This window comes from Bombina bombina, chromosome 10 (assembly GCF_027579735.1).
Source record: "Bombina bombina isolate aBomBom1 chromosome 10, aBomBom1.pri, whole genome shotgun sequence".
NCBI classification, from domain to species: Eukaryota; Metazoa; Chordata; class Amphibia; order Anura; family Bombinatoridae; genus Bombina; species Bombina bombina.
The window spans coordinates 174871785-174894822 of record NC_069508.1 but is presented as its reverse complement, the minus strand read 5'-3'; the positions used below and the strand labels follow the sequence as shown (position 1 = coordinate 174894822).

The 23038-nt window shown below is 39.7% G+C and overlaps 1 protein-coding gene across 3 annotated transcripts in view; it reads right to left on the bottom strand.

The window, feature by feature from the left end:
* Positions 1–23038, bottom strand: part of LOC128641010 (MAP kinase-interacting serine/threonine-protein kinase 1) — a 284854-nt gene that overhangs the window by 121302 nt on the left and 140514 nt on the right. The window contains exons 3-4 of one of the 3 annotated variants that reach the window (XM_053693527.1): positions 15812–16014; positions 10705–11620 (exon numbers count right to left, since the gene is read on the bottom strand). The exons of the other annotated variants lie outside the window; for them this stretch is intronic. Of the exons in view, the coding sequence (XP_053549502.1) occupies positions 11591–11620; positions 15812–16014 (233 nt within the window). The 3' untranslated portion in view covers positions 10705–11590. Of the gene's footprint in view, positions 1–10704; positions 11621–15811; positions 16015–23038 lie in introns of those variants that run through there. 3 annotated transcript variants of the gene reach the window in all.

Here is a 23038-nt window from a genome sequence, read left to right as displayed (position 1 = left end):
GAAATCAGATCAGCCGTGGAACATTTTGAGGACCAGCCCAGAACCCACCCCCCTCCGGCCCTTCACCTTGCCTGCCAACTCTGGCCACTCCATACATTCCCTCTTTTGAGTCTGCTAGTGACTTTATTTCTCCCATTCAGACATCAGTGCAGATGCGGCCACTGGTATCCCCCCAACAGTGGCAAGTGCCAGATTTAGGGCTTCATGGGCCTGGAGCTGAAAATTTTGGTGGGCCTATTTTTACAGAAACACTCACAGACACACTAGCAGATGCACAGACACACCAACACACAGACACACTCTGACACATAGACACTCACAGACACACCAACACACAGACACACTCTGACACACAGACACACTAGCAGATGCACAGACACACCAACACACAGACACACTCTGACACACAGACACTCACAGACACACTAGCAGATGCACAGACACACCAACACACAGACACACTCTGACACACAGACACTCACAGAGTAACATGCAGACACACACACTAACACATACTCATTTTCAGACAAACTAACACATTAATAAAAACGCACAGTAACAGAATAACACACTCAGAGCCACTAACACGCACACTGATTCTCAGACACACATAGACACTGACACATGCAGACACACTAGCACACACACACATATCCATATTATCTATATCTATCTATCTATCTATCTATATATATATATATATACATTATGTATATATACAGAGCGCTGTGCGCACTCACAGTGATGTTACTGGCTCTGTGCCAGCTGTATTGTGTGCATGATACAGAGTAGGAGCTTTACAGAGCGCTGTGCACACTCACAGTGATGTTACCAGCTCTGTGACAGCTGTATTGTGTGTATGATACAGAGTAGGAGCTTTACACAGCGCTGTGCGCACTCACAGTGATGTTACCGGCTCTGTAACAGCTGTATTGTGTGCATGATACAGAGCAGGAGCTTTACATTTTTGCAGTGGTCATATTGCTCTATATTACTCGTGCAGACTCTATGTTTTGTAACATAATCATATAAGCTGCGTATAAAAACTGTACAAATGTAAACCTTCCCCTCTGTATTATGTTCGCTGACTCACAATGCAGTAATGCAAAAGCCGGCAAACATCACTGCTCTGTGAATGTGCAGCACGTCTGTCACAGTGTGCACAAATATGTGAGCTCCAAGATGGCTGAACACAGTATAAAAATGCAGAGCTTCCCCAGCCAGCACCATTAAAGGGCTAAAATAAGTGGACATCTCTGCTGCAGGCACAGCATGAAGTAGTAACCATTATGGTGTACCTGTGCTCCTATTATAAAAATACAATGATTAGATAGCTGCAATTAGCCTCCTGCACCCATTTCTATATCATGCAGCAGTTATTTTAAAATGAATATTGTTTCTGGCCAGTTTGATATGGCTGCCAAGCTCCACCCACCGATGACATCACAATCTGGGCTCCATCTATGCACTTTGCTGAATAGCATTGACAGTCTGTTGAATCCAACTAGTGAGCCTTTTATGATTGGACGCAATATGCAGCCCAGTTCATGATGTCATCAGTGGGTGGAGCTTGGCAACCTTTTAAAAGTGTCCAGAAACAATATTAATTTTAAAATAACTGTTTTACCGTTCCTGCTGCATGATATAGAAAGGGATGCAGGAGGCGATTTGCAGCTTAATTTTAATTAAGACTTTATGATGACTAAGGTGTAGACTGTCCCTTTAATTAATAAAATGTTAGTAAAATGCTTCTGCTAAAAATGATTACTGTTTTGTTTTATTGTAAAAACAAGCAATTTAATATTTATCCACAACTGATTCCCATCACGTTTATAACAGCAATACAATATCACTATCTGAGCTACTCAAAAGTTGCTTTTAGTTTGCTGAGCACAACCTCCATGCAAATATTAGCCTCTATGTTAGTAAACAGACACTTATTTCCCAAATCCACCTCTCAGCAGTGGAGGCTCCTCCATTTGAGCACTCCCGCACGTGAACACCCAAAAGAAAAAGGAAAAAAAAGAAAGAAAATATTTTTTTTGGATGAATAAATATAATTTCTCCTATTGGAAATATTATATTTATTCAGCCAAAAATTTTCTAGTCTAGACTGTCAAGTTGTCAATTTTTATTAAAAAAACCCAACCTCTTTTATATACCTCTATTTCACTTCTCTACCGCACGTGCGGTAGAGCAGTATAACCTGCCATATAAATTTGCATAATTTTCCTATGTGACTACAGCGCAGCCCATAACTGAGCCTATACCTCTCTTAATCGCACAATATTTAGTGTGCGACTAGTTTTTTTTATGGGCGGCCAGCAGATGGAGCACTTTTTTTTGCTGGCTGTTAACAGGCAAATACAGTCTACAATGATATCTGTGTCATACAAGTAATGAGGTGATAGCGTATGCAGAGGGCAAACTACTAGTTTCTCAAGTAAGCTTTATAATTAATTGTCTTAATGATTAAGTGTATGAGATGGATTAGGGAACTGAATGTGACTTTTTAGTTTTTAATAGCAAAAAAATAATACGATTTTAGACTGTCTAAAAGTCTTGTTGATTGGGTTTGGGGCCGGGCCGGGCCAGATCAGGATGCAGCACTGAGCGCGCTCAATTGAAATTGAGTAGCGAGCGAGTGGAGTCTGGCCCAATGTTCCCTCTAATGTGCGTGGCCGTGCACTTCTTAATTATTCCCAAGCGCCATTGATGTTGTTTAGCCTGGATCCACTCATGTCACGTGGAGTCTGCTGTGGAAACTGAGGTGAAACTAGAACATCCAAATTGTAAGTTTGGGGTCTGCCTGGCACAGTATTGCATTACAGATATTACTGAATCTGATTACTTATCAGCGGGCTTAATATTTTATAAGTTCTGCTCTGGCGAATAGAGAACTTATAAAAAATATTGAGTCCGCTGATAAGTAATCAGATTCAGTACTGTCTGTAATGCAATTACAGTACTGAATCTGCACAATTTATATTTTCCTCTACTTTTTGCCCTGCTGTGGGCTAGCAGTACACCGGACCATGGGCTAGCAGTACACCGGACCATGGGCTAGCAGTACACCGGACCAGCAAGCGAGTAACAGACTGAGTTAACAAGGTGCTGAAACGTATTTGTCTTTTTATTATTAGTTTAATAATAAAATGAGACTGCAGCCCAAGACATATACGTTTCAACACCTTGTTAACTCTGTAACTTACAGACACCAACGTAATGGCTGCGCTCCACTAAATAAAGCAGAGGGGGCACTGGGCGAGTATATGCATTGCTGAGTCTGACTGTCTTCTAGGCCGCACGCTGGGGGACTAAAAAAATGTATGTGCAAAATCCACAATTTCTGAAAAATAAGGCAAACAATCTAAGTGTCTGTTTATTAGTATGCAATCTTGTTTTCATGAACTGCAGCAATTTTGTTGACTGCTTAATAAAAGATGTGCTTGTAAAACTGTGTTAGTGTTAGGGTCATGTTTTTACAGCCACAAAAAAAAGATATGCAAGGGTTAAACTGCACATAGAAAAGCCACTTGTGTCTCATACATTTTATGGCCATATACACTCATTACCTGCACATCTTCTACATATCTTTATGTATACTGTGCTGTTGTGTGTGCTTCTGGTGCTGTCAGCAACGCTTTGTCTCAGCAGCAGCCATTAAACTTAGTAAAGATCCAACAGACAAGCTAAGACCGTTTTTTGTGACACGTTGCTTTTCTCTGTGCAGTTTAACCCTTGCATATATTTCTTGTGGCTGTAAAAACATAAACCTATCACTGAGTTTTACAGACATGTTGTGTGCAGCACTCTAACAACAGACAGCAGTGTGTATCTGAGGGAGTGTGTGTGTGGGTGAGGGAGAGTGTGTCTGTCTCTGTGTGTGTGTGGGTGAGGGAGAGTGTGTCTGTCTCTGTGTGTGTGTGTGAGGGAGAGTGTGTCTGTCTCTGTGTGGGTGAGGGAGAGTGTGTCTGTCTCTGTGTGTGTGTGTGTGGGTGAGGGAGAGTGTGTCTGTCTCTGTGTGTGTGTGGGTGAGGGAGAGTGTGTCTGTCTCTGTGTGTGTGTGTGGGTGAGGGAGAGTGTGTCTGTCTCTGTGTGTGTGTGTGTGAGGGAGAGTGTGTCTGTCTCTGTGTGTGTGTGGGTGAGGGAGAGTGTGTCTGTCTCTCTGTGTGTGTGTGTGTGTGTGGGTGAGGGAGAGTGTGTGTGTGTGTGTGTGGGTGACGGAGAGTGTGTCTGTCTCTGTGTGTGTGTGGGTGAGGGAGAGTGTGTCTGTCTCTGTGTGGGTGAGGGAGAGTGTGTCTGTCTCTGTGTGTGTGTGTGTGTGGGAGAGTGTGTCTGTCTCTGTGTGTGTGTGTGGGTGAGGGAGAGTGTGTCTGTCTCTGTGTGTGTGTGTGTGTGTGTGAGGGAGAGTGTGTCTGTCTCTGTGTGGGTGAGGGAGAGTGTGTCTGTCTCTGTGTGTGTGTGTGGGTGAGGGAGAGTGTGTCTGTGTGTGGGTGAGGGAGAGTGTGTCTGTCTCTGTGTGTGTGTGTGAGGGAGAGTGTGTCTGTCTCTTGCTTTAAAGGGACAAGCTACCCTTGTGGGGCCTATATATATATATATATATATATATATATATATATATGTATGTGTGTGTGTGTGTATATATATATATGTATATATATATATATATGTATATATATATATATATATATATATATATATATATATATATATGAGAGAGCAATCTGAGGGGCGTGGCTTTATTTCAAGGGGTGTGGTCAGGGGAGGGGCCAAGTGCACCTCCATCTTCATAATTCACCGGCCGCCACTGCCTCTCAGTATTACATATATATCGGACTCTGCTGTGACACATACCCTGTTTGCCAGCAATGGACATCCTTGAAGCAGTTAAAATGACAGTGGCAGTTATTAAACCCCTTTATTGTCCATATCTGTCTGATATAATAAATGGCTTAAAGGGACACTAAACCCAAATTTTTCTTTTATGATTCAGATAGAGCAGCAATTTTAATCAACTTTTTATTTACCTCTATTATCAATATTTCTTTTTTCTCTTGCTATCTTTATTTGAAAAAGCAGGAATCTAAGCTTAGGAGCTGGCCCATTTTTGGTTTAGAACCTGGGTAGCTGGTGGCTACATTAAAATTTTGGGATTTCCGATTCTATTAAGAACTGGAAGTGCATACTGCACTGCTTTATTCTACACAACCATTATTTGCTCATGTTTAAAAGTCATTTATGTCTTTCCCCAACTAGCCACAGCAGAGGAGATAAGAAAAAGGCACGTGGCACCCAATAACGTACAGAGACTAAATCGTTAACTAATATAAATAAAAAAATACAGGTGGCCCTCGTTTTACAACGGTTCAATTTACACCGTTTCAGAATAACAACCTTTTTTTCCAGTCATGTGACTGCTATTGAAAAGCATTGAGAAGCAGTACATTTATTAAAATAGCCAGTAGGTGGAGCTGTCCGCTTGTGTTGCAGCAAAGGCAAGCAAGCTGAAATTAATCAGTTTAACCAGACCTGAGCTAACGAGCAGATTTCATAGGAACAAGACCTTCCTGTCTATAAATTAGTCCAGATTGGAATGCATAGAAAGAACTGTTTGCAGAAAAATGCAAGTGAAGTCTGTGTTGTGTGATTATTTTATTAGGTTTATAATGCTGTTTAGCAAATGTTTTTGTTCATTTAACTTAGTTTATTTATATATTCTGTGTTGTGTGATTATTTTATTAGGTTTATAATGCTGTTTAGCATTTAAAGTCTTCATTTCAAAGCTTTAAAAATAATGTATTAGGTGTTACTTATGACAATTTTGAGAGGGGCCTGGAAGCTATCTCCCTCACTTCCCATTGACTTACATTATAAACTGGGTTTCAATTTACAACAGTTTCGATTTACAACCATTCCTTCTGGAACCTAACCCCGGCGTAAACTGAGGGCTACCTGTACATAATATTCTATAGCTAATCTTTACTTTGAAGACATCATTATGTCTAACATTAATGCAGTGTCTTATGCGCCTTTTGAGTTTGCTTTTTAAATCTGGAATAGGAAATCCATATACTGTGATACTTATCAATTACGTCTATTTGCTGCTAATGGAAGAGGTAAGATCCTGGCATCTTGGTGTTTAATGCACTGTTCTCTTGTTGTTATGAGGATATCAAGTGTTTTATTCTATACTTAAAAGGACAATTTGCTTGAGTTTTTTTTTATTGTTTAAAGGGATACTAAGCCCAAATTTTTTCTTTCATAAATTCGGATAGAGCAGGCAATTTTAAGCAGCTTTCTAATTTACAATTATTAATAATTTTTCTTCGTTCTCTTGCTATCTTTATTTGAAAAAGCAGGAATAAAAGCTTTGGAGCCGACACATTTTAGGTTGAGAACCTGGGTTGCGCTTGTTGATTGGATGGCTAAATGCAGGCACCAATTAGCAAGCCCTATCCAGGGTACTGAACAAAAAATAGGCAGGCTCCAAAGCTTTCATTCCTGCCTTTTCAAATAAAGATAGCAAGAGAAAAAAGACAAATTGATAATAGAAGTAAATTAGAAAGTGTCTTTAAATTGTATGCTCTATCCGAATCATGAAATAAAAAATGTGGGTTTTCTATCCCTTTAAAAAGATAGAGCATTTACTGCCCATTCCCCAGCTTTGCACAACCAACATTGTTATAGTAATATACTTTATAAACTCTAAATCTCTGCTTGTTTCTAAGCCCCTGCAGGCCGCCTCTTATCTCAGTGCATTTTAATATATATTTTTTTACAACAAGAAAGTGCTAGTTCATGTGTGCCATATAGATAACATTGTGCTCACTCCCGTGGAGTTATTTATGACTCTGCACTAATTTGTTAAAATGCCATTTTGTAAAAAGAACTGAGATAAGGGTCAGTCTGTAGAGGCTTAGATACAAGGTAATCACAGAGGTAAAACGTATATTAATATAACTGTGTTGGTTATGCAAAACTGGGGAATGGGTAATAAAGGGATTAAAGGGACAGGAAACTCCAACATTTTCTTTCAATATTTAGATAGAACATACCAACGTTTCAATTTACTTATATCTTCCAATTTGCTTTGTTATCTTGTCATTCTTTGCTGAAGGAACAGTATTGCACTACTGGCAGCTAGCTGAACACATCTAGTTAACCAATCACAAGAGACAAATGTGTGCAGGCACCAATCAGCAGCTAGCTCCCACTAGTGCAGGGTATCTGTGTATTCTTTTTCAAAAAGGGATACCAAAAGAACGAAGCACATTTGAACATAGAAGTAAATTTAAAAGGGTCTTAAAATGACATGCTCTATCTGAATCATGGAAGTTTAATTTTGGCTCTCCTATCCCTTTAAATATCTTTTTTAAACTATAAAAATTTTCAAGTAGACTGTCCCTTTAATCATCCTTGTACAGTACCATGAATCAATGTAACGTGTGTAATTCTGATATTTACATTGCTGTGTAAATAAAAAGTTAAATTAGGAAACAGAAAATTAAAAACAAAACATTTTGATACTAAATAATTGGGGAAATGACAGGATAAACAACAGTGTAGTTCTGCTGCTATTAATTACAAAGAAAGTAATTAGAGTTGTTTAATATGCGACAGTGAAGTGTAAAAAGGTTAAATCTTCATAAGACAGTTTCAAAAGCAATTAATTTATTTTCCTATAAAAAAATTACCAAACACAAAGCACCCGATTATAAGTGGATCACTAACTTTTACGCGCAAGCACAAAAGGGGTTTATTGCGGGTGTTTGCGCAAGTCAGGTTTACCGATCGTATTAGCAATTGAAAGTAAAAAGCGATCGCTTGAGTTCAATTGCGATTTACGCTACAATGATTACTGCGTCATCAGAGCTCTGATTAACTGTTTCGCCAAGCAAACAAGTTGCACAAAAAAGTTATAAGGGCACAAATACATGAGCTCTCAGGTGAAAGGCAGACAAAGGGCTTTAACACTGAGATACATACATAATATACTATATATATATAAAGATGTATATGTATGTATATATACTGTATTTATTTATATGTCGATTTTTTGTATTTACAGATATATACACACACATATATATATATATATATATATATATATATATATATATATATATATATATATATATATGTGCATTGGAGCCTTTTGCAGTTAAATTAAAAGAAATTAAACTTTCATATATTTTGATCATAATAACCTATATTGTACTATGAGCATGCAATTTTAGACAACTTTCGAATTTACTTATATTATCAATTTTTCTTCGTTCTCTTGGTATCTTTATTTGAAAAAAGCAGGAATGTAAGCTTAGGAGCCGGACCATTTTTGGTTTAAACACCCTGGATAGCGTTAGCTGGGTAGCGTTGGCTACATTTGGCCACCAATCAGCAAGCATAACAAAGGTGTTGAACCAAAGATAAGCAGGCTCCTAAGCGTACATTCCTGCTTTTTCAAATAAAAATACTGAGAGAATGAAGACAAATTGATAAAAGGAGTAAATTAGAAAGTTGCTTAAAATTGCTGTATCTGAATCATGAAAGAAAAAAAAAGGTTCTGTATCCCTTTAAATGTAAACAGCTTTTTTTATTTCAAAAATATTTTAACAAGTTCAAAGGGACATGAACCCCCCCATGATTCAGATAGAGAATATACTTTTAAACAACTTTCAAATTTACTTTTATTGTAATGTGTTTCCTTCTCTTGGTACCCCTTGTTGAAAAGCATACGTAGATATGCAATGCACTACTGGGAACTGATTGGTGGTTGCACATATATGCCACTTGTCATTGGCTCACCCAAAGCGTTCAGCTAGCTCCCACAGTGCATAGCTGCTCCTTCAACAAAGGAGATCAAGATAATGAAGAAAATTTGATATAAAAAATGAATTGGAAAGTTGTTTAAAATTGTATTCTCTATCTGAGTAATGAAATAAAAATTTTGAGTTTCATGTTCTTTTAACCCCTTAGTGACCAGAGCACTTTTCAATTTTTTGACCGTTTGGGACCATTGCTATTTTTACATTTCTGCGGTGTTTGCGTTTAGCTGTAATTTTCCTCTTACTCATTTACTGTACCCACACATATTATATACCGTTTTTCTCGCCTTTAAATGGACTTTCTAAAGATACCATTATTTTCATCATATCTTATAATTTACTATAAAAACAATTATAAAATATTATGAAAAAAACACACTTTTTCTAACTTTGACCCCAAAAATCTGTTACACATCTACAACCACCAAAAAACACCCATGCTAAATAGTTTCTTAATTTTGTCCTTAGTTTAGAAATGCACAATGTTTACATGTTCTTTGCAAGTTATAGGGCAATAAATACAAGTAGCACTTTGCTAGTTCCAAACCATTTTTTTTTTTTTTTTAAATTAGCGACAGTTACATTGGAAAAATGATATCTGTCAGGAATCCTTGAATATCCCTTGACATGTATATATATATTTTTTTAGTAGACAACCCAAAGTATTGATATAGGCCCATTTTGGTATATTTCATGCCACCATTTCACCGCCAAATCACTTTTTCACAAACCTTTTGTTGTAAATGCTTCTCTGGGATCCCCTTTGTTCAAAAATAACAGACATATATGGCTTTGGCATTGCTTTTTGGTAATTAGAAGGCCGCTAAATGCCGCTGCGCACCACACATGTATTATGCCCAGCAGTAAAGGGGTTAGTTAGGTAGCTTGTAGGGTTAATTTTAGCTTTAGTGTAGAGATCAGCCTCCCACCTGACACATCCCACCCCCTGATCCCTCCCAAACCTCTCTCTTCCCTCCCCCACCCCACAATTGTCCCCGCCATCTTACGTACTGGCCGAAAGTCTGCCAGTACTAAAATTAAAGGCTTTTTTAAAAAAATAAATAAATAAATTTAAAAAAATATATATTCTGCTGTGTAGGATCCCCCCTTGGCCCAAACCCCCCTGATCCCCCCCAAACAGCTCTCTAACCCTCCCCCCTCTACCTTATTGTCCGCCATCTTGGGTACTGGCAGCTGTCTGCCAGTACCCATTTTGCCATATAATTAGCTTTTTTGTTAAAATAAAAAACCGAATTTTTCTGTAGTGTAGCTGCCCCCCTCAATAACCTACCTCCACCCCCTCCCAGATCCCTTAGATACAATTTTTACCTCCTCCTCTCTCCCTCCTTCCCTTAGTATAGCATTCCCACCCACTCCCGCCCCCGTGCACGAGCCCGTCTCCGGTCCTGTGCGTGCACCCGCACCCCCCCGCACGTGATCCTGCCCCCCTCTGACATGTTTCCTCCAGCGATGGCTGCGCACCCGCAGAGTGGCTCTCTCTGCATCGGATGGTTAGTAAAGGGTATTGCACGATGCCTCAATATCGAGGCATCGCTGCAATACCCTGAAAGCGCTTGAATCCCCCGACGACCTACAGGGTACGTCCCTGGTCGTTAATTACCGTTTTTTGTAGGACGTACCCTGTACATCGTCAGTCGTTAAGGGGTTAACTGCTGATTTTTCATATACATGGAGGAATGGTTTTGATTGTCCCTTTAATCACAGAATTAAAAAGATGACATTGAGGAAAGAGAAGAAATATCATGAAGCCACAGAGAGATGGAAGAATTAGTTAGAAAAAATGACATATTATAAAGGCTTATGGGGACAAACAAACTAAATACGTGAGGAAGCATATGTAAATACACGTAAGTAATAACTTTGTTCATAATCAGTTTATTGTCTTTATGTATCAGGTTAGATAGCAGTTAGCTTGTCAATTCTACACTTTTAGTTTAAAAAAATAATTTCACTTACTGAAAATGACTAGAAACCACTTGAACATTGTGTGAACCCCTCAAATTGAAAGTATAAAAAGTACAAAATATAAGAATTGTATTTATAGTTTCAGATTCAAAGAATATGCAGTGTTCATTATTTAAAAAATAGTTTAAAAACACATTTAACAAATTCATCTGCCGGGCTCAGGGCTAGTAAAGAAGAACCCCCACGTTGTTTGGATCACGACTTAGGAGAAAGTTACGTAACCACATTGGCGCACAGTTTGTGGTGGCCCTCTGTAGAAATGAGCACGCACGAACACAATCAGCTCATTGGATCTCCTGGTTACAGAAATTTTTGAAGTGGGCTAGTCGCTCTGCAAAATCAGATTAACCCATTGAGTGCTTGTATGTTACATATTCAAAGTCAGAGCAGATTTAAAATCTTTAGACAACTGGATCGTCCATTCCTGGGAGTTAAATTTCATCAAGTTCCAAAGGTCCCAACTTTAATTCAGAGGACGGATTCATTTTTGGGCTTGTCCCTCCCTTGTAATCAACACTTTACATTCTTACATTCCACATCGTCATTTATAAAAAATATGTCCATTAAATATTTCCGGCACAGAACCTAGCCATCTTTGGTGCTGCTTTTGTCTAAAAGTAAAGCATTTCGGGTTAAAAATCAATCCGTATAAATAAAAAATTCATAAATAGAATGGCGGATCCGGGCTGAAGAAAGGTGAAACTTTTCTTCCGAAACTAATTCACATTGGTTGGAATGGTCACATTGATACATGGTCTACCATTTTGAAAGCACTTTCAGTGACAAATTCTCTCTGTCATTTCTCTCTGCAAATACAAGAATAATACAAAATAAATTGTCTGTAAATAAATATATGAATACGTTTCTCTGTGTGCGTCTAGCTTTGTCTATTCACAGCCTCCAGACTGAGCCTAGCACATCAGATTACATTAACTGCTAGTTAAAAACATCAACTAAGTGTAGATTTAAACGACCATTAAAGGAATGCTAAACACAATTTTTTTCTTTCATGATTCAGATAGAGCATACAATTTTAAGCATCTTTCTGTTTTACCCCTATTATAAATATTTCTTCATTTTCTTGCTATCTTTATTTGAAAAAGCAGGAATGTAAGGTTAGAAGTCGTGCCATTTTTTTTTTACAGAAGTTGTTCAGAGTGTGCTGATTAGTTTGCTACATTTAGCAAGCAATAAGCAAGCGCTACCTAGGTGCTGAACCAAAAATGGGCCGGCTCTTATGCTTACATTCCTTTTTTTCAAATAAAGATAACATGAGAATGAAGAAAAATTGATAGTAGAAATAAATTAGAAAGTTGTTTAAAATTGTATGCTCTACTTGAATCATGAAAGAAAAGAATTTGGGTTTAGTATCCCTTTAAACTAGGCATTTCAAAAATGTCTAAAATATTTCATTATTGAAAATGAGATATTATTGCAATATACATTTATTAATTTTGTTTCTTTTTGCTGTAAAATACATCGGAAAATTGTACTTGCTCCACTTTCTCCCAGAGAGGCTGGGGTTAATACTTTTACCTAATTTATCTGTGAGGCTATGTTTACCCCCTGCTACTGCATTCTCCGGACTCATTTGCTTCTTTAAGATGGATTATCAGTTTTGCATAAACAATCATGATAGGAAAAGTATTCTATGCAATAGCAGTGAGCATACAAGGTAGTTTACTTGTGAATAAAGATTAAAAAGAAAAAAAAGTGACAATTCGGGGACAAAGTATCCCCTTCCTCAGACTCTGGTCTGAGGAAGGGGATACTTTGTCCCTGAAACGTCATTGAAAAGACCAGAGAGTGCAAGTTTTTTGTCTGCATCTATTGATTTCCGTTGTTGGATGGAGTGAGAGTGCACATCTTAGTTATACAGTATATATATATATATATATATATATATATATATATATATATATATATATATATATATATATATATATATATAAATAGCACTATAATTTACAAGGCAGGGGTTAAAAGCTACTAGCCCCAAAGGAAAATGTTACTAGTCCACTCAAAATTAAATATAGGAAAAAGTAAAACTTTAATCCTAGTCTGCTGCAATTTCTTACTCATGTATATGTGTAGCTTTTCATTAAGCAAAATAAGCACCCTAATTAATTAGAAGCTTTTATATTAGCATGTGATTCTAATCTGTATAACTATAAATGCCGGCAGGAAAACTAAAACGGTAACTTCTTCCATCACAGAATGATATTGTTTTAAAATAACAAAAGTGAATCTAGATAGAGTCACTGTAGTGTGGCGATTAATGACTGTATATGTCACATGACATTATAACGTGTGTTGGCAACTGATATCCAGAACTTGCATAATTAAAATTACACCAAGGTAGGGTAGCTGTAGAGATTTGGATCAGATCTGCTATGTTTTCATTTTAACATCTAAATTAACAGTGCAAACACATGCAGCTGATCGGAAGCATTAGTCATTATGATCACAGTGGTTAGTGATAGAAGAAGGACGTTGTTCAGTGTAATCCTGAAGACACAGTGTAAATGTGCAGCTGGGACTAATGACTTGTGATTAAGCGATAAGCTATGAGTAGAATGCTGGTGTTTACTCTGTGTTACCTGTGTGGGCTTGCGGTGCTCACGTACCAATCTGCCTGCTCACCTTCCTGGAGCACAGTCATACGAGAGAGTGAAAAAACTTTACTTATATATTAAAGGGATAGGAAAGTTAAAAACAAACTTAAATTCAGATAGAGCCTGCAATTTTAAGACACTTTTAAATTAACTTCTATTTTCAAATGTGCTTTGTTATCTTGGTATCCCTTGTTGAAAATGAATACAAACATATCCCACACTAGTAGGAGCTAGATGCTGATTGGTGCCTGCACACATTTCTCTCTTGTGATTGGCTAACTAGATGTGTTCATCTTGCTGCCACTAGTGAAAAGCTGCTCCTTCTACAATGGATAACAAGAGAATGAAGCACATTTGATAATATAAGTCAATTGGAAAGTTGTTTAAAATTGAATGTTCTATCCAAATCATGAAATTATTTTTTTGGGGTTTCCTGTTCCTTTAAGTCGTATATCCTGGTTGCTGCCTGATTGAGAGGCAACATTATAAAACCTTCCTATCAAGTGAACATATGGTTACCGGGCTCTCATATTGGGGGAGGGCGACTTGCAAATTATGTTTAGTAAAGAGAAAATAAATATTTTGTGATGAAGGAGTTTGGGCCTTTAAAGAGAAGGCATCACACACAATGCACATTATGTGTAAATATATAGGACAGGCAGGAAATTATTGTGAGGAGGGCAGAGCTACATTTATTCTCAGTAGTGGCAAGATCAACCACCCTGATACTCGCTCGATTGGGTTGATTGACATCCCCTGCTCAATTGGTTGCGCCAGGGCAGGGGACGGAAATGCACAAGAATCCTCTTGTGCGATGTTAAATCTCACCCTGCGATGAAACATCACAAGTGGCGGTTGCAAGCGGATAGGTTCGCTACTTGTTAATCTGTCCATCTGCAGGGATGGTAAATTTACCCCTTAAATCCTGACATCTTTCAGAACAGGGAGGAGAGTGGGACTTGTAGGCAGTAGCCTATCAGCATTTTGTAGGCGGAGCTGCAACAGGAGGGGCGTGACCACCCGTGTGAGGTGCTTGGGGTTGGCTAGAGTTGCGTGTGTGATGTAGGCGGAGACAAGCAGTCCCTGGAAGTCAATATATTTGCCCTTACTGGGCAAGGTGCAAGAGAGACAGGGCACAAACCTACCAACCTGTGATAATCTTACAATTTCTGGGGTTTTTGGGAGATCTGGTATATAGAAATATCTTGAATAATTTAAAAGGTTAGAAGGGAAAAGCCAAACTGTAAGAGCTGTGTGCTCTGGCAACTGTCAAGCTCTGCATACAGAGGATATATTAAAAATAATGTCCCTATTGTATCTAATCATATACATTTTGCTTTAAAAGATATTGTTACTGTATAGATTTTGGGCACATCTAAATGCAAAAAAAACAAACATTTTTTAGCATCCTTCTCTTTAAGCCTTTTTTTTTTTCCAATGTAAGAAGGAGGTCTGCTCTGAGGCTGCGGACATCAATCCTATACAATCCTATACAATCGGGCTGATTGACATCCCCTGCTTGATTGGTTGCGCCAGGGCAGGGGACGGAAATGCACAACTATCCATAACTGGTCTGTCTGCTCTGAGGCTGCAGACATCAATCCTCCCAATCCTATACAATCGGGCTGATTGACACCCCCTGCTAGCGGCCGATTGGCTGTGAATCTGCAGGGGGCGGCGTTGCACAAGCAGTTTACCAGAACTGCTTGTGAAATGATAAATGCAGACAGCTTATGCTGTCGGCATTCATCGATGTCTGTCATATTCTTAAAGAAAGAGTCTAGTCAAAATTAAACTTTCATAATTCAGATAGTGTATGTAATTTTAACCAACTTTCCATCTCACTTTTATCATCAAATTTGCTTTGTTCTCTTGGTATTCTCAGTTGAAAGCTAAACCTAGGTAGGCTCATATGCTAATTTCTAAGCCCTTGAAGGATACCTCTTATCTCACTGCATTTGACAGTTTTTTGCAGCTAGAGGGCGTTAGTTCATATATGCCCTATAGATACCATTGTGCTCACGCCCCTGGAGTTACTTATAAGAGGGCACTGATTGGCTAAAATGCAAGTCTGTCAAAAGCAATGAAGTAAGGGGTCAGTCTGCAGAGGCTTAGATATAAGGTAATCACAGAGGTAAAACATATATTACTATAACTGTGTTGTTTATGCAAAACTGGGAAATGGGTAATAAATAGATTATCTATCTTTTTAAACAATAACAATTCTGGAGTAGACTGTCCCTTTAACTCTAACACCGGTGTTAAGTCTTAAAAAATACATAAAAAATTGTTGGATTAGTTCTTGACTTTGGCAAATGGTTTACAACTGTGTGTAGTGTGAACATAAATATTTAGAATAAAGAAAATCTACTTTGTTCTCACCAGTGGCTCCAATTCCCGATGATCTATAAGGCTGAACTCTGTGATGAAGTAATAGAAGTGCTTGTAGCAGGTATTGACGTGAGCTTCGGCTCCTACGCTTATGATGCCATCAAAGTGGTGGATGTAAACGTGGACAAACACCCGAAACAGCCTGGTTAGGATTTTGGTACAAACTTGCTGGAAGTTCTTTGGAAATGGAATTCCTGCAGCACAAAATATGGAAATATTAAAAAAAAAAAAAAAAAATCTCTCTGTTGGATGGGGAAAGCACATGCCATGGCCCTGGGCACAAATAAATCAAATTAGCACGGACACCAGTGGGCACATTCTTTCTTGCTCTTTAAAAAGGGACAGTAAACATTTGTTTTTAAAATGCAGCATTTAATTTATGTGCCTCAGTATAGTCTATGAATGGCCCCTTCACTGCTCCTACACTCCCTTTTTAGATACAACTTACTCCTCACATATGTCATCTAGCCCTCCGTACCTGCCGCATAAGCAGTGTTCTCCTGTACTCAGGGGGCAATACGGCCAATCTGAAGCTGGCAGATAGCGCCCTTGGTTTAAAAGGGACATAAACCACATTTTTTCCTTTCATGATTTAGGAAGAGCATGTGATTTTTTTTTTTTTTTTTTTTTTAAAGTCTTTATTTATATCCAACAAGATAAACTGACAATCAATGGCAAGGAAGAGAGAGAAAAAACAAAAGTCAAACAAGAGCAATCCACTCTGGGTTTCAAATAAATACATTTTAGATAATGGACCAGTAATTAGACGTCATAATAACAGGCATACAATATACATGGCCATAAAAAAAACTCAGGTGTTTACAGCTTAACACACAAAAAAAAAAGAAAAAGAACAAAATAAATATATAGCATTCATTAGCTGAGGCTTGCCCCAAAATATAATAGTTTTCCTTCATTACAATAGTACTCAATTCCTTGTTGGATGATTTTGTATTAATTTTACCCAAACATAACTAACCGCACACTATGCAACAAACAAAGAAAAAACAGAATTTATGTTTACCTGATAAATTTCTTTCTCCAACGGTGTGTCCGGTCCACGGCGTCATCCTTACTTGTGGGAAAATATTCTCTTCCCCAACAGGAAATGGCAAAGAGCCCAGCAAAGCTGGTCACATGATCCCTCCTAGGCTCCGCCTACCCCAGTCATTCGACCGACGTTAAGGAGGAATAATAGCATAGGAGAAACCATATGGTACCGTGGTGACTGTAGTTAAAGAAAATAAATTATCAGACCTGATTAAAAAAACCAGGGCGGGCCGTGGACCGGACACACCGTTGGAGAAAGAAATTTATCAGGTAAACATAAATTCTGTTTTCTCCAACATAGGTGTGTCCGGTCCACGGCGTCATCCTTACTTGTGGGAACCAATACCAAAGCTTTAGGACACGGATGAAGGGAGGGAGCAAATCAGGTCACCTAAATGGAAGGCACCACGGCTTGCAAAACCTTTCTCCCAAAAATAGCCTCAGAAGAAGCAAAAGTATCAAACTTGTAAAATTTGGTAAAAGTGTGCAGTGAAGACCAAGTCGCTGCCCTACATATCTGATCAACAGAAGCCTCGTTCTTGAAGGCCCATGTGGAAGCCACAGCCCTAGTGGAATGAGCCGTGATTCTTTCGGGAGGCTGCCGTCCGGCAGTCTCGTAAGCCAATCTGATGATGCTTTTAATCCAAAAAGAGAGAGAGGTAGAAGTTGCTTTTTGACCTCTCCTTTTACCTGAATAAACAACAAACAGGGAAGATGTTTGTCTAAAATCCTTTGTAGCATCTAAATAGAATTTTAGAGCGCGAACAACATCCAAATTGTGCAACAAGCGTTCCTTCTTTGAAACTGGTTTCGGACACAGAGAAGGTACGATAATCTCTTGGTTAATGTTTTTGTTAGAAACAACTTTTGGAAGAAAACCAGGTTTAGTACGTAAAACCACCTTATCTGCATGGAACACCAGATAAGGAGGAGAACACTGCAGAGCAGATAATTCTGAAACTCTTCTAGCAGAAGAAATTGCAACTAAAAACAAAACTTTCCAAGATAATAACTTAATATCAACGGAATGTAAGGGTTCAAACGGAACCCCCTGAAGAACTGAAAGAACTAAATTGAGACTCCAAGGAGGAGTCAAAGGTTTGTAAACAGGCTTGATTCTAACCAGAGCCTGAACAAAGGCTTGAACATCTGGCACAGCTGCCAGTTTTTTGTGAAGTAACACCGACAAGGCAGAAATCTGTCCCTTCAGGGAACTTGCCGATAATCCTTTTTCCAATCCTTCTTGAAGGAAGGATAGAATCCTAGGAATCTTAACCTTGTCCCAAGGGAATCCTTTAGATTCACACCAACAGATATATTTTTTCCAAATTTTGTGGTAAATCTTTCTAGTTACAGGCTTTCTGGCCTGAACAAGAGTATCGATAACAGAATCTGAGAAACCTCGCTTCGATAAAATCAAGCGTTCAATCTCCAAGCAGTCAGCTGGAGTGAAACCAGATTCGGATGTTCGAACGGACCCTGAACAAGAAGGTCTCGTCTCAAAGGTAGCTTCCAAGGTGGAGCCGATGACATATTCACCAGATCTGCATACCAAGTCCTGCGTGGCCACGCAGGCGCTATCAAGATCACCGACGCCCTCTCCTGATTGATCCTGGCTACCAGCCTGGGGATGAGAGGAAACGGCGGGAACACATAAGCTAGTTTGAAGGTCCAAGGTGCTACTAGTGCATCCACTAGAGCCGCCTCGGGATCCCTGGATCTGGACCCGTAGCAAGGAACCTTGAAGTTCTGACGAGAGGCCATCAGATCCATGTCTGGAATGCCCCAAAGTTGAGTGACTTGGGCAAAGATTTCCGGATGGAGTTCCCACTCCCCCGGATGCAATGTCTGACGACTCAGAAAATCCGCTTCCCAATTTTCCACTCCCGGGATGTGGATAGCAGACAGGTGGCAGGAGTGAGACTCCGCCCATAGAATGATCTTGGTCACTTCTTCCATCGCTAGGGAACTCCTTGTTCCCCCCTGATGGTTGATGTACGCAACAGTCGTCATGTTGTCCGATTGAAACCGTATGAACTTGGTCCTCGCTAGCTGAGGCCAAGCCTTGAGAGCATTGAATATCGCTCTCAGTTCCAGAATATTTATCGGTAGAAGAGATTCTTCCCGAGACCAAAGACCCTGAGCTTTCAGGGATCCCCAGACCACGCCCCAGCCCATCAGACTGGCGTCGGTCGTGACAATGACCCACTCTGGTCTGTGGAATGTCATCCCTCGTGACAGGTTGTCCAGGGACAGCCACCAACGGAGTGAGTCTCTGGTCCTCTGATTTACTTGTATCTTTGGAGACAAGTCTGTATAGTCCCCATTCCACTGACTGAGCATGCACAGTTGTAATGGTCTTAGATGAATGCGCGCAAAAGGAACTATGTCCATTGCCGCTACCATCAACCCGATCACTTCCATGCACTGAGCTACAGAAGGAAGAGGGACGGAATGAAGTATTCGACAAGAGTCCAGAAGCTTTGTCTTTCTGGCCTCTGTTAGAAAAATCCTCATTTCTGAGGAGTCTATAATTGTTCCCAAGAAGGGAACCCTTGTTGACGGGGATAGAGAACTCTTTTCCACGTTCACTTTCCAGCCGTGCGATCTGAGAAAGGCCAGGACGATGTCCGTGTGAGCCTTTGCTCGAGGGAGGGACGACGCTTGAATCAGAATGTCGTCCAGGTAAGGTACTACTGCAATGCCCCTTGGTCTTAGCACAGCTAGAAGGGACCCTAGTACCTTTGTGAAAATCCTTGGAGCAGTGGCTAATCCGAAAGGAAGCGCCACGAACTGGTAATGTTTGTCCAGGAATGCAAACCTTAGGAACCGATGATGTTCCTTGTGGATAGGAATATGTAGATACGCATCCTTTAAATCCACCGTGGTCATGAATTGACCTTCCTGGATGGAAGGAAGGATAGTTCGAATGGTTTCCATCTTGAAAGATGGGACCTTGAGAAATTTGTTTAAGATCTTGAGATCTAGGATTGGTCTGAATGTTCCCTCTTTTTTGGGAACTATGAACAGATTGGAGTAGAACCCCATCCCTTGTTCTCTCAATGGAACAGGATGAATCACTCCCATTTTTAACAGGTCTTCTACGCAATGTAAGAACGCCTGTCTTTTTATGTGGTCTGAAGACAACTGAGACCTGTGGAACCTTCCCCTTGGGGGAAGTCCCTTGAATTCCAGAAGATAACCCTGGGAGACTATTTCTAGCGCCCAGGGATCCAGAACATCTCTTGCCCAAGCCTGAGCGAAGAGAGAGAGTCTGCCCCCCACCAGATCCGGTCCCGGATCGGGGGCCGATATTTCATGCTGTCTTGGTAGCAGTGGCAGGTTTCTTTGCCTGCTTTCCCTTGTTCCAGCCTGGCATTGGTCTCCAAGCTGGCTTGGCCTGAGAAGTATTACCTTCTTGCTTAGAGGACGTAGCACCTTGGGCTGGTCCGTTTTTACGAAAGGGACGAAAATTAGGTCTATTTTTTGCCTTGAAAGGCCGATCCTGAGGAAGGGCATGGCCCTTACCCCCAGTGATATCAGAGATAATCTCTTTCAAGTCAGGACCAAACAGCGTTTTCCCCTTGAAAGGAATGTTTAGTAGCTTGTTCTTGGAAGACGCATCAGCCGACCAAGATTTCAACCAAAGCGCTCTGCGCGCCACAATAGCAAACCCAGAATTCTTAGCCGCTAACTTAGCCAATTGCAAAGAGGCGTCTAGAGTGAAAGAATTAGCCAATTTGAGAGCATTGACTCTGTCCATAATCTCCTCATAAGGAGGAGAGTCACTATCGAGCACCTTAATCAGTTCATCAAACCAGAAATATGCGGCTGTAGTGACAGGGACAATGCATGAAATGGGTTGTAGAAGGTAACCCTGCTGAACAAACATCTTTTTAAGCAAACCTTCTAATTTTTTATCCATAGGATCTTTGAAAGCACAACTATCCTCTATGGGAATAGTGGTGCGTTTGTTTAAAGTAGAGACCGCTCCCTCGACCTTGGGGACTGACTGCCATAAGTCCTTTCTGGGGTCGACCATAGGAAACAATTTTTTAAATATGGGGGGAGGGACGAAAGGAATACCGGGCCTTTCCCATTCTTTATTAACAATGTCCGCCACCCGCTTGGGTATAGGAAAAGCTTCTGGGAGCCCCGGCACCTCTAGGAACTTGTCCATTTTACATAGTTTCTCTGGGATGACCAAATTTTCACAATCATCCAGAGTGGATAATACCTCCTTAAGCAAAATGCGGAGATGTTCCAATTTAAATTTAAAAGTAATCACATCAGATTCAGCCTGCTGAGAAATATTCCCTAAATCAGTAATTTCTCCCTCAGACAAAACCTCCCTGGCCCCCTCAGATTGGGTTAGGGGCCCTTCAGAGATATTAATATCAGCGTCGTCATGCTCTTCAGTAACTAAAACAGAGCATCCACGCTTACGCTGACAAGGGTTCATTTTGGCTAAAATGTTTTTGACAGAATTATCCATTACAGCCGTTAATTGTTGCATAGTAAGGAGTATTGGCGCGCTAGATGTACTAGGGGCCTCCTGAGTGGGCAAGACTCGTGTAGACGAAGGAGGGAATGATGCAGTACCATGCTTACTCCCCTCACTTGAGGAATCATCTTGGGCATCATTGTCATTATCACATAAATCACATTTATTTAAATGAATAGGAATTCTGGCTACCCCACATTCAGAACACAGTCTATCTGGTAGTTCAGACATGTTAAACAGGCATAAACTTGATAAGAAAGTACAAAAAACGTTTTGAAATAAAACCGTTACTGTCACTTTAAATTTTAAACTGAACACACTTTATTACTGCAATTGCGAAAAAACATGAAGGAATTGTTCAAAATTCACCAAACTTTCACCACAGTGTCTTAAAGCCTTGAAAATATTGCACACCAATTTTGGAAGCTTTAACCCTTAAAATAACGGAACCGGAGCCGTTTTAAGCTTTAACCCCTTTACAGTCCCTGGTATCTGCTTTGCTGAGACCCAACCAAACCCAAGGGGAATACGATACCAAATGATGCTTTCAGAAGTCTTTTATAAGTATCAGAGCTCCTCTCACATGCGACTGCATGCCATGCCTCTCAAAAACAAGTGCGCAACACCGGCGCGAAAATGAGACTCTGCCTATGCTTTGGGAAAGCCCCTAAAGAATAAGGTGTCTAAAACAGTGCCTGCCGATATTATTATATCAAAATACCCAGAATAAATGATTCCTCAAGGCTAAATAAGTGTTAATATTAGCCCAAAAAATGTCTACAGTCTAAATAAGCCCTTGTGAAGCCCTTATTTACGATCGTAATAAACATGGCTTACCGGATCCCATAGGGAAAATGACAGCTTCCAGCATTACATCGTCTTGTTAGAATGTGTCATACCTCAAGCAGCAAGGACTGCAAACTGTTCCCCCAACTGAAGTTAATGCTCTCAACAGTCCTGTGTGGAACAGCCATGGATTTTAGTTACGGTTGCTAAAATCATTTTCCTCATACAAACAGAATTCTTCATCTCTTTTCTGTTTCTGAGTAAATAGTACGTACCAGCACTATTTGAAAATAACAAACTCTTGATTGAATAATGAAAAACTACAGTTAAACACTAAAAAACTCTAAGCCATCTCCGTGGAGATGTTGCCTGTACAACGGCAAAGAGAATGACTGGGGTAGGCGGAGCCTAGGAGGGATCATGTGACCAGCTTTGCTGGGCTCTTTGCCATTTCCTGTTGGGGAAGAGAATATTTTCCCACAAGTAAGGATGACGCCGTGGACCGGACACACCTATGTTGGAGAAAAGCAACACAAGACAATACAAAACAATAATACAGAGAAAGGAAAAAGAAAGAGAAAAAAAAAAAACCCTACACAGAATTCTTCAGACCCCCGTCACCACCTCCCTAAAAGGACTAGTTCAGTGTTACGTAAAGGGTATATCAAACATTCCCTTTCAGCGAGGGGAAATGTTTTAATAAATGCTGACCATTTTAAAAAAAACCTAGAGATATCATTGTCATTATCGATATTAACATTATGTTGTTCAAGAATACATTGCTTTTTTAAGCAATTTTTAATTTCAGATATACTGGGACCGGTGTTCATTTTCCATTTTTTAAAAATCAGATATCTGACAGCCAGTATAGTTATATT